The following is a 14,934-nucleotide window of genomic DNA, read 5'->3' as shown; positions in this document are numbered from 1 at the left end:
AAGTCCTACCGCTCGTGGGCTGCGATTTGCTATCGTTCACGCAGGTAACGAAAATGGGTTAGTGCCTAACGCTGAATATATCTTTTTGTGAAAAAAAAATATTGCCGACGCACACGATGAGATGGATGGAGTGTGTTACGAAACATACTTTTTAGAAAAGCTCTTGCCAAACTTGCATCCAAATTCTGTTATTGATAATGCTTCTTATCACAGCAGAAATAAGGAGCTTATACCGAGAAGAAGCTGGAAAAAATGCGCTATGCAAGAATGGATGAGGGAACATTATATTCAGTATGAAGATGAAATTTTGAAAAAAAGACTTGATGGACATTATTGCTTTGGAAAAGGGAAAATACGATACATATAAGATAGATGAATTTGCTTTAGAAAGAGGACACACAGTACTTCGGCTGCCTCCCTACCACTGCGAATTAAACCCCATTGAACTCGTATGGGCTCAGGTGAAACATTATGTGAGCTTACATAATATGGACTTCAAAGTGAAAGAAATGCAAAGATTAATTGAGGAAGGTTTAGCGTGTGTCACACCTGATAACTGGAGGAATTATGTTAAGAAAACTCAAGAGGATATGTGGAAGGCTGATGAAATTCAGGTCGACATCAAACCCATTATCGTCCACCTCGGTGACTCTTCAGACGAAGATTCCTCAAGCAGTATGTAAATGGAAGAGATGAACATTCCACATCTGCCTTGAAATCTGTACATTGCTGACAAGGTAAGAACAACAGATGGATTTATTTTAAAGTTATATTTTTATTTTACTGTATTTTTGTATCTGTGCTTGTGTGTTTTCGCATTCTCATACGAATAGGTCATTCAGCATTCTGTGTTATATGTTGCAGAAGAATATTTAAGTTATCGTATTTTGTGATAAAGACGAAGCCTTTGCATGTGTTGTCAGTTACGAGTAAATTTATCTGAAATGAGCTGTAGGATACATCACCAAGATAGAGATATCTCGCCGTCATCAATCCTCAACAGAGCTTCCTGTGTTGTAACCACACAGTATTTGCCTTAACAGTGAAATGATTCTGGGGGCTAATAAACTCAGCACTGCGCTCCCTTGAAGCAAAACAATGATCATGAAACTTTCTCAGATATAAGAAGCAAGACAATCATTTCCGGTTCTGGACACACATGTTATTATTTATGTTACCGGTATTATTATTTAGTCTGGCCGAGGTGGTAAAGGCGTGCTCAGCTCGCCCAGAAGGACGTGGGTTCGAATCCCCATCAGGAAGTCGTAAAAATTTAAGAAACTAGATTTCCACTTCCGGAGGTGCACATGGCCCTGAGGTTCACTCAGCCTATACCAAAATTGAGTACCAGGTTAATTCCTGGGGGCAAAGGCGGCTGGGTGTAGAGCTAACCACTCTACCCCATCAGGTGCCGAGGTTGCGGATAGTGGAAGCCTTTACCTTCCACCCCTCCAAGGGCCTTCACGGCCTGTACGGAGATGACTTTGCTTCTTTTATTATTTAGTTCGCATCCCTACATGTTCAAACTCTTACTCTATTTCAAATGATACAGTCAGTGGGTTGATAACCTTAGAAACGTTATGGTAAAACGAAATTTCATAACTGTAATTTCATTAACAGAGATAGTGAAGATTGAGATAATAGGGCATTTATTATATTGTGATTATTATTATTATTATTATTATTATTATTATTATTATTATTATTATTATTATTATTATTATTATCATATCTACTACACAGTCTTGAAACAGCTGAATCAAACGATGTATAATTTTATGTCATCACTGTACATCACAAGCAGTGACTGAGCCGTGGTGAGTGAGCGAATATGGCAACATTGGAAGACAGCAAGCCCATAAGGCCTGTAGTCTTTTCTTAACTCTGGATGCTCTATAGATATTATATTGAGAAGTTTAAACCCCGTGCTATTACAGATCATTACACCCCCATGGGATGCCTTCATTCTTGTTAAAGAAGACCTATCACATCTGAAAATTGAGTATGTTACAAGTCCGCCATGTTGCTATATAGGAAGAGAAAAGAAGAAAAGAAAAGACAGATAACATCAACCCTTTAACAGCTGTCAAGGTTAGGTGTTACTTTCCCTCCCTTTTCCACTAGTGGTTTTAGTCCCTTCAGGCTTGTTGCAACACCTGCTGGTGGTCTGTGTCTGGCTGGAGAGTGAGTTGGTTTTTATCGCTCCAGTATATTACATAAGTTTCAGTTATATTGTTCTATATCATGGTATTCAGCATTAGATTTGTTCATTCTAATAGAATTTTCTACTTATTGTAGAATAAGAAGAACATCTACTCATTCCAAGGGCATGGTGGAACTGTTTGATCTGCTAAGTTATCTTATGACTTATAAAGAGATTCAGTGGATGATAAGAACATCTTAGATGGATTTTTAACAGCAAGCAAGACCAAGATGATATTTGTTTTATTTTGAGTTAGTCCAAGAGATCAACGATGAATTTTTATGCTTTTTTAAAATGCTTCCTCAACAATAGGACAAATACAGTAACTATTAATGCTATTTAGATAAGCATCATTAAGGAAACTTTTTAGAGAGAGAGAGAGAGAGTGTGTGTGTGTGTGTGTGCGTGTGTGTGTGAGAGAGAGAGAGAGAGGAGAGAGAGATAGTATTTTACGATTTTAGTGGTGTTTTTTTTTACATTTTTAGTATTAATAGATCTTTGAATATGTGGAATTTTGTTTTGAGATGTCAAGTTCGCTGATGCGCCGGCTCTTGAAACATGTACGAGTAACAGTGGTGACTCCTGACTTCTGGTTTAGGGGATATAACCGGCAAAAAATTGGAAACATCACCGCTAACAGACTGTCATTGCAAACACATTTTTCAATAGAAAACAACAAACAGGGCCAACAGAAAAGTTTATTTAAAATGTCACATCCACCAATCAAATGGTTTGTTTCATAAATATTTCTGTTGAAATGACGGACACACAAATTAAGTTGTGTAGTTGAATTCAGAGTTGGACACGGTTGTCCTTCATTTATAATTCTGCTTTTCTCCTTAAAAGAAAGCATACTAAATCTTTCTCTTAATTATTCAATTACCCAATGGGTAGAATAATTCAATTCGGATTGCGCGGTAGAAACGGGTGACCCTGGCGCTCGTACATCCATGCCTGATGAATTATTCTCTGATCGGTGTAATGTCATTTCAAAATCACATCATTCCTGCATTTTCTTTGTTCGATATTTACACTACAAGCTCACGAAACTAAATTATTATGATACTACAACACACATTTGTCATATATCATTATTTATAGCACAAGAAAAGAACTGCTCACAAGCAAGAACTCCAGTATTTTATGAAATAACAAATAAATCCCAGCCACGTGTGATAACTTACAGGATTCCAGCTTGCACCACCCTCTTGATGGATGTGGCTGTTCATACCACATTCCAACCCCACGGAAGAGATCAACAATCAACAAGCGTTCAGTTTTCGTGTTGCCATCTCTGGAGAAGTTTGGCAACAATTAGTAACAGTCACTAACCAGCCACGTTCGTTACTTCCATGTCTGAGTATCGATAACTGTGCATTTGAATTATATATAAATAACTTCCGTGAAAATATGAGCAGTGTATATTTTTTATTTTTCGTTGAAAATACAAGGGATTTAACACATCAATCGCATGTATGGGAAATTTGCCACTGACAAGTGACAATTATGTAAACTTATGAATTTTATAATAAATATTGACAGGGCAGTACCAACAACTAACTGTGGTATTTTTCATGAGGACAAGAGTTGTTATCGATGAAAATGAATTCAGCACCATATTCATCCCTGAAGGGTTGAACAAATGGTCAAAGAATTCCATTGGTATACTGCTGGACAGTTTAAGACCCTTGAATTGGTATTAAGGTGTATGGCAACCATGCATAATTCCAGCTCAAAACATTACACAACCATCTCCACATTCTTTGTCGTCGTTTATCTGGCCTAAGTGATATCCATGTTTCATCTGCGAACATGATATTAAACCATTCATCCAACCCCCAGCTAAGCTGTTGGATGGCCCATCTTCTCTTCTCAACACGATGATGATTCCCTTGTGGAACACATAAAACAGGTCAAGATGACCTTAACTGAGCACTAAGTAGCTGGTTGCATACAGTTTGTGAAGATACATGGACCCTAGTTGCTCTCAGGAAGTCATCTCCTAATTCTTGAGCAGTTGAAGTTAGTTTTCTCTGCACTGGTATGCGAATGTACCCATCTTGAGGTTGTGTTGTCATCTTCGATCTGTCAGTCACATCATTTGTCTCATGGTACTTTTCACATTTCTGACACTGCACCTTGGATAATCCTTACAATGCATGATATTGCTGCTCGTGGATGAGTCAATGCCACAATTCTGGCTCATCAGATTTGGAAATTTTGCATTGCACATGGAATTACAAACTATCCACTTCATGTCCATATCGTTACGACAATCTAAGAATCAAAGAATTATTTAGCCACCTAATCGATACCTTTATTTGCCTTTGGCAATTTTATAAAATCTTTAGCAGTACATGTTTCGACTGCTTTGCAGTCATCATCAGCTACATTCATGTATGCTTAGGTATAAAAAAGGTGAAAGTATGCAAAATGTATGTTGTCTTATTAGCCTTGATATCGTCTCATGGGAAATTTATGACTTAGTCTATTGTTGAAACAATATTTTAGTTAAGGACAAGTTTTAATTACTTTTTATGTATTCCCCCACCATCATCATCCTTCCCCGATATCAAGGCTAATAAGAGAACATAATACTGTTCATACTTTCACCTCTTTTATACCTAAGCATACATGAATGTAGCTGATGATGTGATTGCGAAGCCGTCAAAACTTGTACTACTAATGATTTTATAAAATTGCCAAAGGCAAATAGAGGTATCAATTAGGTGGCTAAATAATTCTTTGATTCTTAGATTGCACATGGAACTTAAAAACTAGCTGAAATTCTTACTGTACTGTATACACGAAAGTACTACCAATCTTCACCTGAATTTCAACACAGACCATAGGCAGCAATATCTGCTGTATTGTACACAAGAAATTCTATTTCTTCTGTGTAGTCAGTGTTCTCTGCCACTTACAACTGGACTGCATATGCTCTATCATATAACGTGCCTAATTCCACAATATTCCAAATTTCTTTTTTCTTTTTTGAGGTGTATATAAGAACCTTTAACAGTATGCCACAGTCATGTGAGAGTGGTATGTAATATAATGTTAAGTGGTGCTGTTACCATCCCAGGAGTGCTTGCGAGGGCCTAAACCTGCTTGAGTTATGAGGCAATGATCATATCATTCTGGTTCAGTACTGCCACGTCACTTGTAGGAAATCAATATGAGTCATCCAAGTTTGTGGGTGTCAGAATGATTGGGCATTCAATTTGGCAAGTTGTGGAAACATTTTATATTTATCATTATATTATGTGTGTTCAGGAAATATCCCACTGAAATCATACAGTCCTCTGTGGTTAACAAAGTAGCCAGCAGTGGTTGTTTAATGATTGTGACAGCAACATCTGGCAAGAGATATCTGTTGTAAGGGAGCACCAACATGACGCAAATCAAAGCTACATTCAGTGCAAGAGGTACCAGACACTTACAAAACAGATACGCTCCTTAGATTCAATGAGATATGAGAGCCGAAGAGTGCCGTTCTTTGCAGCATGATGGCAGCCATTTCACCTTACTTTACTTGAGCTGTTGAGGTCACTAATTGAACTCTGGAGAATTTGAATTATGTGGTATCATCCAGTGAGTCAAGATGCAAATTATTTGTGGTTAATGGCAGGGCTTTGGGATTAGCGCAAACCCAATGAGACTATGGGTCCCAGGTGTTAACAAGGTGCCACACGAGCTATTGGTGATTGTGTACTGATGTGTGCAAAGCCCTCTTTAGTGACCACATGCTGCCTTTCACTGATATAGTCCAGCTCCATGGCTGAGTGGTCGCCATCTTGGCCTTCTGTCCTTGGGACCCAGGGTTTGATTCCTAGCTGTATGAATGAATTTTAATCTTAGGAAGTTAATCTTGGCTCAGAGACTGAGTATTTGTACTGTCCCCAACATTCCTGCAACTGACATATCACACTCAACACTATCCCACACCACGGAGACATGTGGTTCCTATACCTGGCAGACACCATCCACCTTTGTTGCAGAGTCTGCCTTACAAGGGCTGCTGTAGACTAGCAATAGCCACACAGAATTCTTATTGACACAGTAACCAACCATGGTCTCATAATGATTGTGGCTAATGATTACTGACTGGAGTTGTCTGGGTTAACCTTAGACTAATTCTCATCCTATTGAAATATCCCTTTATAAAATTTAATTTAATTTTAATTCTCTTATAGTTGGATGTGAATCTCAACGAGACCTGTTGGTTGGTGACAGTCTAGTCCTGTCAACAAACTCTGTCAGCTTGCAGGGATTGCATCACTATATATTTAAAGAGAAGTGGCTGCGAACACAGAGAGGACAAGAGTTGAACGAGAAAGTGCTCATACACTACATGGCCGTGCACTCCGAGCTCAGAGACTCAAGTCCAGGAGCAGTTTTTTACGAACATCTCGGGAACTAATTAGATCAGCGAAAGAGGCAGAATACAGCTGTGGAAAACAAGGACTCCCAACATCCCTGAACAGATGGCACTAGCTGAATGCTTACCACCTGGCTACAAAGGAAACTGGACAACATAAAAGTCCTTGAACAGGTTGAGATCAGATGTGGACAGATCCAAAGCGACCTGAACGAGATGGGGTTACATTGAGGCTGAATGCAGGAAAGATCATACTTTGAAGCATATGCTTCAATGTCTGTTGTGGCCATTCTCCTGTACAAAAGATGAACTCTTTCACGACTCACAGAATGCACTTTATGCAGCAAAGTTTTGGCCTAAGCCTGTTACTGTTACTCAGTGTAATTTATGGATGTTTTTGATTTAATAATAATAATTTAATTTTTGCCTGGAGTACATTTTCTTGATTATATGAACAATATTTTAACAAGCTAATATATCAGAATAATTATTTCTGATGTATTGACTGCTGTATTTTCTTACTTTGAGTGAGGGAGAAATCATAAATTTATTGTGATGATAATGTAAACTACTCACATCTGTAATTCCAGCTTTCATTGCTGTGTAATTTCCAAATTCCTCTGGCTTGAAATATTCATCTTTAATGGCAGTTCCAATAGTATAGGCTAAATCTTTCATATCTGAAATAGAAATAGCATAATTCAAAAATAGATTACTTGCATTATCTTGTAGTACCAAAACTCAAGATAACTCCTCCGATGCAAAAATCACCTGCAAGATCATTGAGGAAATACAGGAAATTTCAAGCTGGATAAAGAAACTGTAAGAAGGTTTGGTGATGAGCCTGAAAGATAAAAGAAGAAAGGAGAGAACACACATAAGATTAGAATAGATCAACAATTGTGATAAAAGGCACATACACTGCTGAACAACTGAATTAGAGATATCTGCCATTTTGGCAAAATGGTTCTGTGGTCGGCCCACTAATGTAATAGTTCAGCATGTTTCACGACTATGATGTCCTGACACCTCATACTGGCCGTATGAGTAATAGGTGAGCACAGGATGGGTAAGACACGAGATTGTTGTTGCCATACATACGAGCTATTCCATCTCCTAAGTCATGCAGGCAATGGGCCACATGTCCAAAGTGTACCCTGAGTACATAGATTCGTCCAAGCACCATTGCCGGTGCCAACTGGCATGGAGTACAACGTATTGACAGGGATCATAGTCAGTTGAGTTGGATGGTAAGAGCTAATAGACGGGTCACAGTGCAACAGATCACTCATGAATTCAATGCTGGATAACAACGAAGTGTGAGTAGCCATAGCATCCAGGACCATCTCCTTGCAGTGAGGTACAGAACCACTAGCCCACTTGGGTAACACTGCGTATCACACATCACAGGCCACAAAGAATGACATTGGCACAGGGACACCACTATTGAACTCTTAGAGCATAGAGATAGATCGTCTTGACAATTGAGTCGTGGTACTAGTTTATACATGTTGATGCCAGGGTACATCACCAAGCACTCAAGGCACTCAGCAGGTACAGGTGAGGTCTGAAATGGTTTTTATCATCATATGGACACTGTTCACATGGGATGGAAAGGGGCCTCTGCTACATATGACAACGTCCCTCACCAATGAACAATACAGGAATCTGTTGTGTCAGATTGTGTCCACCTATTTGTTCACATCCAGCACACTGCAAGAGACCTGTACATACAGTGATGTAATGTATTATCCAGTCACTCCCCAAACTATAGTGATTGGGTCGATGAACACTCCATGGGCATGAGGAATCTTGCCTGGTCCCTAACGTCACCCTGGTGGGCATTCTCATCTAGGATGCTGTCGAGAGAGATACCCACACTGTTGACCCTACTCCAAACAATCTCTGTGCTTTACAGGAGGCTGTGGAGTGGTCATGGAGCAGTTTGACTTCCCAGGTTTCCGCTCTCTTGTGGAGTCCTCGTCATGCTGCATGCCATCCTCGTGAAGGTGAAACAGGGTGCTACAGGCAACTAGCCAAATATCTCCAATTCAGTTTTTCATCAGTGTATACATACTATGGTGGATGGGGTAAACCTGAAAAAAATAAATCACTTGCAATATCTTGTAGTACCAAAACTCAAGATAACTCCTCCTATGCAGAAATCACCTGCAAGATCATTGAGGAAGCATAACTCTGCCATTAGTTCAGCAATATTCTCCATTATAATCAAATTCCATTCAAACTTAAGCTGCTTCTTTGTGTCATTTACAACCTACAGTCTTGAAACATGCCCTATTATCAATAGAGATAACATCAGACCAAAAATTGCAGAAAGAAATTGAAGAGCACTAGCACAGATGAGATCTGTAGTAAGTGGATATGTCATGAAACCAAGAATAGTGGCTGCTGTACGAAATTCAAGCATAAAGTAAAGACGATGAGAGAATGGGCCGAAGAAGAAAAGTTTTAAAAATTAAAATATAATACATTATTATTTGAATCAAAAGCACTTCAGTATCAAAAGATTTGCTGTTACAACAACATTAGTGTTAACAAATTTCAGTTGTGAAAAGATACTGAATATGATACTAACAAACTAATTGATGATACATTACTACAAATAAAATAACTTATCAACAATAATAATGCAAATATTAAAGCAAACATCAAAGGATTACATTAATCTAAACTTGAACTGTAAGAGCCTCCTCAAAGAATGTGTTAACAAACTCCTTAAGGTGTTCCTTGGGCAATGATAAAGTATTGGCCGATCCTTTCTATACAAGTGCATCATTTGAAATGAAATGGTGCTTGGTGGTGACCACTTTTCTAAGGGAAAATATGAAATAACCACCATTTAATTTGTATTGTAAGAGAAAGAGCAAGTACTGTATAAAGTTAATGGCAGAGGAAAGGAAGGACACTGGAAATGAAAGACGATTCAAAAATCTAGTACTGTCGAGAACAAGAGATGACCCATCAGGGTTGGATAGGAAAGATGAAATAGAGGAGGTACAGCTAAGTGGAAGCAATGGCTGACTCATCTCCTTGTGGTCACTACTGAAACCCTGAGGGGAAGAAATTGAGTTTATTCTCTGTGTGTATACCTTTTTTCCTTGCTATCTTTTTGCCTTTGCTGTAATACTCGTGCACTGGCCCCATGAGGTAGGGGCAGCCAGCCTACCTCTTACCCAGATGACCCACGTTTGATTCGAAGACGCATCAGGAATTTTTACCTGGGTCTGAGGGCTAGTTCATAGTCCTCTCAGCCTACATGAGAACAATTGAGAAGCTATGTGCCGAGGGAACGGCCCCAATGTAGAAAGCCAAGAATAATGGTCAAGAGGATTTGTTGTGCTGACGGTGGAACAACGTATAAACTTCAGCCCTTTGGGCGCTGAGCAGCAGTTGCTTGGTAGGCCAAGGCCCATTGGGGTTGTAGCATCATGGGATTTGGTTTTGTATACTTGTACATTTGTTTGTTCCCTTTCTGTTACATAGTTCAAAGATCTATAGAAAGTCCATATTCTCCATATCTTTAATGTGAATTTCAGGTGTTTCCTATTTCTATTAGAACAATCATCGTTTGCTGCTGAGAAAGGAGACCAAAGTCTTCACGAAACATCAAGTTTCTCTGCAGTTTGTCTTGTTTTACACTACAAAAGTCCAAGAGTTATCACATCTTTAATTCTTAGCTGTGAAAGCATACATACTATTACAGTTAGACCACTGTGGATGTGGCAGTGATGTTCCAGACCACCTAAACTGAAAGATAATAATAATATTTTCTCTACATTCCATTAACTACTTCCATTGTTTTTAAAGATGCTGTTATGCAGGAATGTTCTTTTATGGATCCATAAATCTACTGCCACAAGGCCGGGCTGAATGGTTCAGAGGGCTGAGGTGCTGGCCTTCTGACCCCAACTTGGCAGGTTCGATCCCGGCTCAGTCTGTGGTACTTGAAGGTGCTCACTTAGGTCAGCCTCGTGTCAGTAGATTTATTGGCACGTAAAAAAACTCCTGCAGGACAAAATTCTGGCACCTCTGAGTCTCTGAAAACTTTCAAAAGTTGTTAGTGGGACATAAAAACAATAACATTATTATTACTGACACAAGGCCTTGTAAATCTAATGCCATTGGATTCAGAAGAAAATAAAAAATGATCCTTGAAGGTTGCATAGGAAAGATGAAATTGAGGATGTGTAGGTAAGTGAAAACAATGACAAACTCAGCTAGGTGCCTTGTGGTCATCACTCCATACATCCAAGTTGAATGACCCTCAGAAGAAGAAATTTAGTTCATTCTTCATGTGTGTAGCTTTTCTCCCTCTTATCTTCCAGTCTTTGCTGTGTAGTTAGTTTCTGTTAGTATTAATTTTATTCAGCATATAGCACATCACAATTATCGAAATGAAAGTAATGATAAAAACAAGAATTAATAAATACAAGTCACTATGAAATAATCACAAACAAATATCCAGTTGAGGTGCATGGTATATAGTATCATTTGCTACATTCAAGAGTTTAGTAAAATGTCCTTAATAGGACCAAAGGGGGCAATGTTGGATAGTCTGATGGATGGTTTGTCTGTCGTTCTCAAAATTTCATTCTGAAGAAGGCATCTTACCCCAATTGAAGAGCATGTCAGTGCATCTACCATGGTTGGTGCAGATTCTGTTTGTAGTAATCCAAAGCGTGCATAACTAGAGCCCTGCGTAGATATACAAAATATTATCTGGTCCACATCCGCATCCATGCATGGTTATCTGCAGATATATTTAAACTATTTGACTGCATTACACTGAAAGTACCTATTGAAACGGGTAGATCTGTTAACATAATACAATAGGCCTGATACCTGGAATCAGCCCCCCACAGTGAAACGTTTATGAGCGATTTCCTCTTGCAAGAACTACCAACATATTGAGCGGTTCTCTTTCGGAACCTTTGTTCCTTCTTTTCACTAATAGCGGGCAGGAGCCAGTTAGGCTTAGGTCAGATTTATATCACCATTCTCCCATACAATTGTCGAGTCACCTCAACACAAGCAAAAGTAACTGCATAAAATGTATGACTCACTTGTCGAGATTTCTAGAGTATACCTAAGTGAAAATCAATAAACATTATTATTTAGAAATTATCAGCAAAATTATCTGCACTGTCATACAGTTTGCATCCGCCAAGACACTAATTTCAGGGATATCTGTGCAGAGCTCTAATCATAACCGGGTAGTTTGTCCTCAATTCAGTCATGAGGTGTGTCGGTTAAATAATGATGAGAATCGATAGGAAGTCCACATACTCCGTATTTTAAATGTATATCCTGTTGCTATGAGAACAGTCATGGTTCACTTCTGAGGAAATAGAACAGGGTCTTCATGAAATATAACTTTTCCCTGCAGTGTGTCTTGTTCACACGGTACAAACCCGGAAGAATATCATGCCTTTAATTCCATGTCCTGAAAGTACACTTTAGTGTAGACAGCACACTAATGCATTTAAAGCACAATGCTGTCCCAAGCCCCTAAGTCATTGATGGGCAATGAGAGAGCCCCGCTCCATGAACTAAGGGCATGAGCGCGGGAAGAGCCGAGAGCAGCTGACTTTAATAGTTTGTGCTGTAAAAACTAGATGGCGATATGCAGAGTCAAGGCACAACCAAAGTCTCAGCAATGTACCTGGATGAGTATATTATGTTTATGCAATGCAGTCGTACAGTTCGGTTGTCGTTCATTGTTTATGTTGTATTCCTAAACAAGTTTTTATGTTGGCCTGACAGAATGGACTTCAGAAACAAACTCATCGAAGGCTAAGAAGAAATGACTGTAGAACTGGAATTGATGTGTGGAGAGCCCATCTATTTGAAGACAGCAGTGTTTGAAGATGTGGAGGTTGTCCTTGTCCTTTTGTTATATTTTTGTCCTTTTCTCATCTTTCTGTTGCTTGATCTTCCTACACTGAACTGGTATTGTGTTTGTCCTGTTGTGTGTTCCTTTTTTGTTCCCATCTCTCCATATATGATTTGATTTGACACTCGTTTATTCCTTTCCAAGACTTTCAGAAATGTTAGATGAGATAAGAGTAGAAAAAGAATTAGATATTTCTTACTACAGAAGTAACAATTGCAGTGTCTTACTTCTTCTGGTATTCAGCAATACAAGATGAAAAATGAAACTTTTTATGTGTGTATGTTGAGTCTTCAGCCTGATAGGCAGTCAGATTCCCTACTGCTCTGCAAACAGCTGTCTTTTATACACAAGGGAAATGAGGAGAAAGTTAATTTTCTGTTTCTTCTCCCTTAACTATATGGTCACTTTCGTATTATCCAGGCCAAAGAGGGGACTAAAACAAATCGATAATCTACCCCATACTAACAGATATAAACTATAAATCTCACCAGAGATTGTATGGGGCTTTGAAACTCATTAAACTACAGTATATAAAAAAATAATTCTCTTTGAACCTGAAGACAAGATTCAGTAAAATTTGAAACGTCTTTCATATTTATATTTCAGCTTTGAAGCTCAACTGGGAGACAGATTCTTCAGAACATGGGTGAGCATTTTGAGTATTATTTTATTTTGAATGGTTTATCTTGTAAATTAAGTTTATGATAAGATATAAATGTTATTATGCTGTATGTTGGGTATTCAACCCAAAGGCTGGTTTGATCCTCCACAGCTCCACTAACAGCTGTCAGAGATAGCTTAGGCATCACTGAAGAGGCATACTAGGAAAATGAGGAGTGAGGTAGTTTCCCGTTGCTTTCCTCACAATGTTATTATAATATTAATTTGAGGATATTAGGTCATGTAATATTTAAATCTGCTGGTGTGACCTAATATCCCCAAATTAATATTACAATGTAATTTGGTGGTCGTGAAAGTCTACGTATTAAGGCTGATTCTCCATGAGCAGGTAAAACGCCGCTGTTTGCCCGCCTGAACGCTCAAAATTTTTGCCTATTCTACACGAGCGGTTGAATTGACGCCTGTAAACAGTGCCAAAAACGCCGGCGACATGCACAGCCATTCTCCACCAGCGATAATCCTGCCATACTATAATGATGGATGTCGTACAAATAGGTTGTGTTGTCGGAGCTGTTCAACTACAGTTAATAGTAATATTAAAAAAGAAACCTGGTAAGAAAAGACGTTGGTGGACTCACCCTGCGTTATCGAATCGGCTCACCACTGGACAATTTCATTGAACGTTTTGCGAACACAGGAGCTATCTGGAAATATTTTTCCAATATTATAGAATTTCAGTTGCTTCCATTCGATGAGCTGTTTGAACTTATTGAGGTTCATATTACTAAACGAATGAAATGGTAGTTTAGGGGAAGGCCTGAAATTTAATTCTCAAATATTTATATTATTAGTGGTCTTATCGATAGATATTACATAACTCAAGTTATATAGAATTAAATTTCCGATCATTTATGTCTCATACATGTTTACCGTACCGGCTATGATATGGGAGACATTCATGAATTTGTATTTTTGTTGCTAAGTCTATATCAACGCCGAACCAAGAGAAAATGGGTTAACAGAATATAATAAAAATCGATACATAGAGTCGGGGAATAAGAAACTACAGTCTAAGCTATAAACAATTTTATTCACCCTGGCTGAAATTGCAGTTCCGGGAAAGGCACCTAAAATTTATTTTTTAAATACCTACAATAAGTTATTGGTCCTATCAAAAAGTACTGCATAACAAATGTTAGAGAGAATACAATTTACGATCATTTATGTTTTATTGCCAACGGCCGTAGCCGTGTTGGGAACACCGGATCCCGTGAGATCTCCGAATTTAAGCAACATTGGGTGTGGTCAAGATTTGGATGGGTTGCCACGCGCTGTTGGTCGGGGGTAAGGGAATGGAGGAGCGGAAAGGAACTGGCCACCTACCGCACGCAAACTCCGGCTCAGGCACACCTCTGCGGAGGTTCGGACCTGCCTTCTGGCAGAATACACCCTTACCTCTATGTTTTATTCAGTTTTACCGCACCGACTATGATAAGAGTGGTATTTAGAAAACTAAATGTGAGGCCTACGATATCGAAAGCGCATAACATTCATCAACAATAACAAATTGACCATAGTTTGTTGCGATGTTCTTTTTCTCTTATGCTGCCACTCAACTCCGATAGATAGGATTACTACTGCGTACAGAGTACAACAGCCTGACTGAATGTTGGCGGGAAATAGCTGGGGAGTTAGAAAACGTTCTTCTTTAGCATTCCATTCCTCTGGTTCATACATACGTAACACACTGGTTCATCATAGTATTCCAGCCAATCAATCCCTACTCTGACGCGATGTTTTGAATGAGCAATGTGC

The 14,934-nt window shown here is 38.8% G+C and overlaps 1 protein-coding gene across 2 annotated transcripts in view; it reads right to left on the bottom strand.

Moving 5' to 3' along the window:
• LOC136866218 (acetylcholinesterase) overlaps positions 1 to 14,934 on the bottom strand; it is an 88,486-nt gene that overhangs the window by 13,777 nt on the left and 59,775 nt on the right. For both annotated transcript variants that reach the window (XM_067143000.2, XM_068226653.1), the window contains exon 9: positions 7,161 to 7,264. In XM_067143000.2, the coding sequence (XP_066999101.2) occupies positions 7,161 to 7,264 (104 nt within the window). The remainder of the gene's footprint in view (positions 1 to 7,160; positions 7,265 to 14,934) is intronic.

The sequence above is a fragment of the Anabrus simplex genome, chromosome 3 (assembly GCF_040414725.1).
Source record: "Anabrus simplex isolate iqAnaSimp1 chromosome 3, ASM4041472v1, whole genome shotgun sequence".
NCBI classification, from domain to species: Eukaryota; Metazoa; Arthropoda; class Insecta; order Orthoptera; family Tettigoniidae; genus Anabrus; species Anabrus simplex.
Note: the sequence above shows the minus strand (reverse complement) of the source record. Positions and strands in the feature narration are given on the sequence as shown.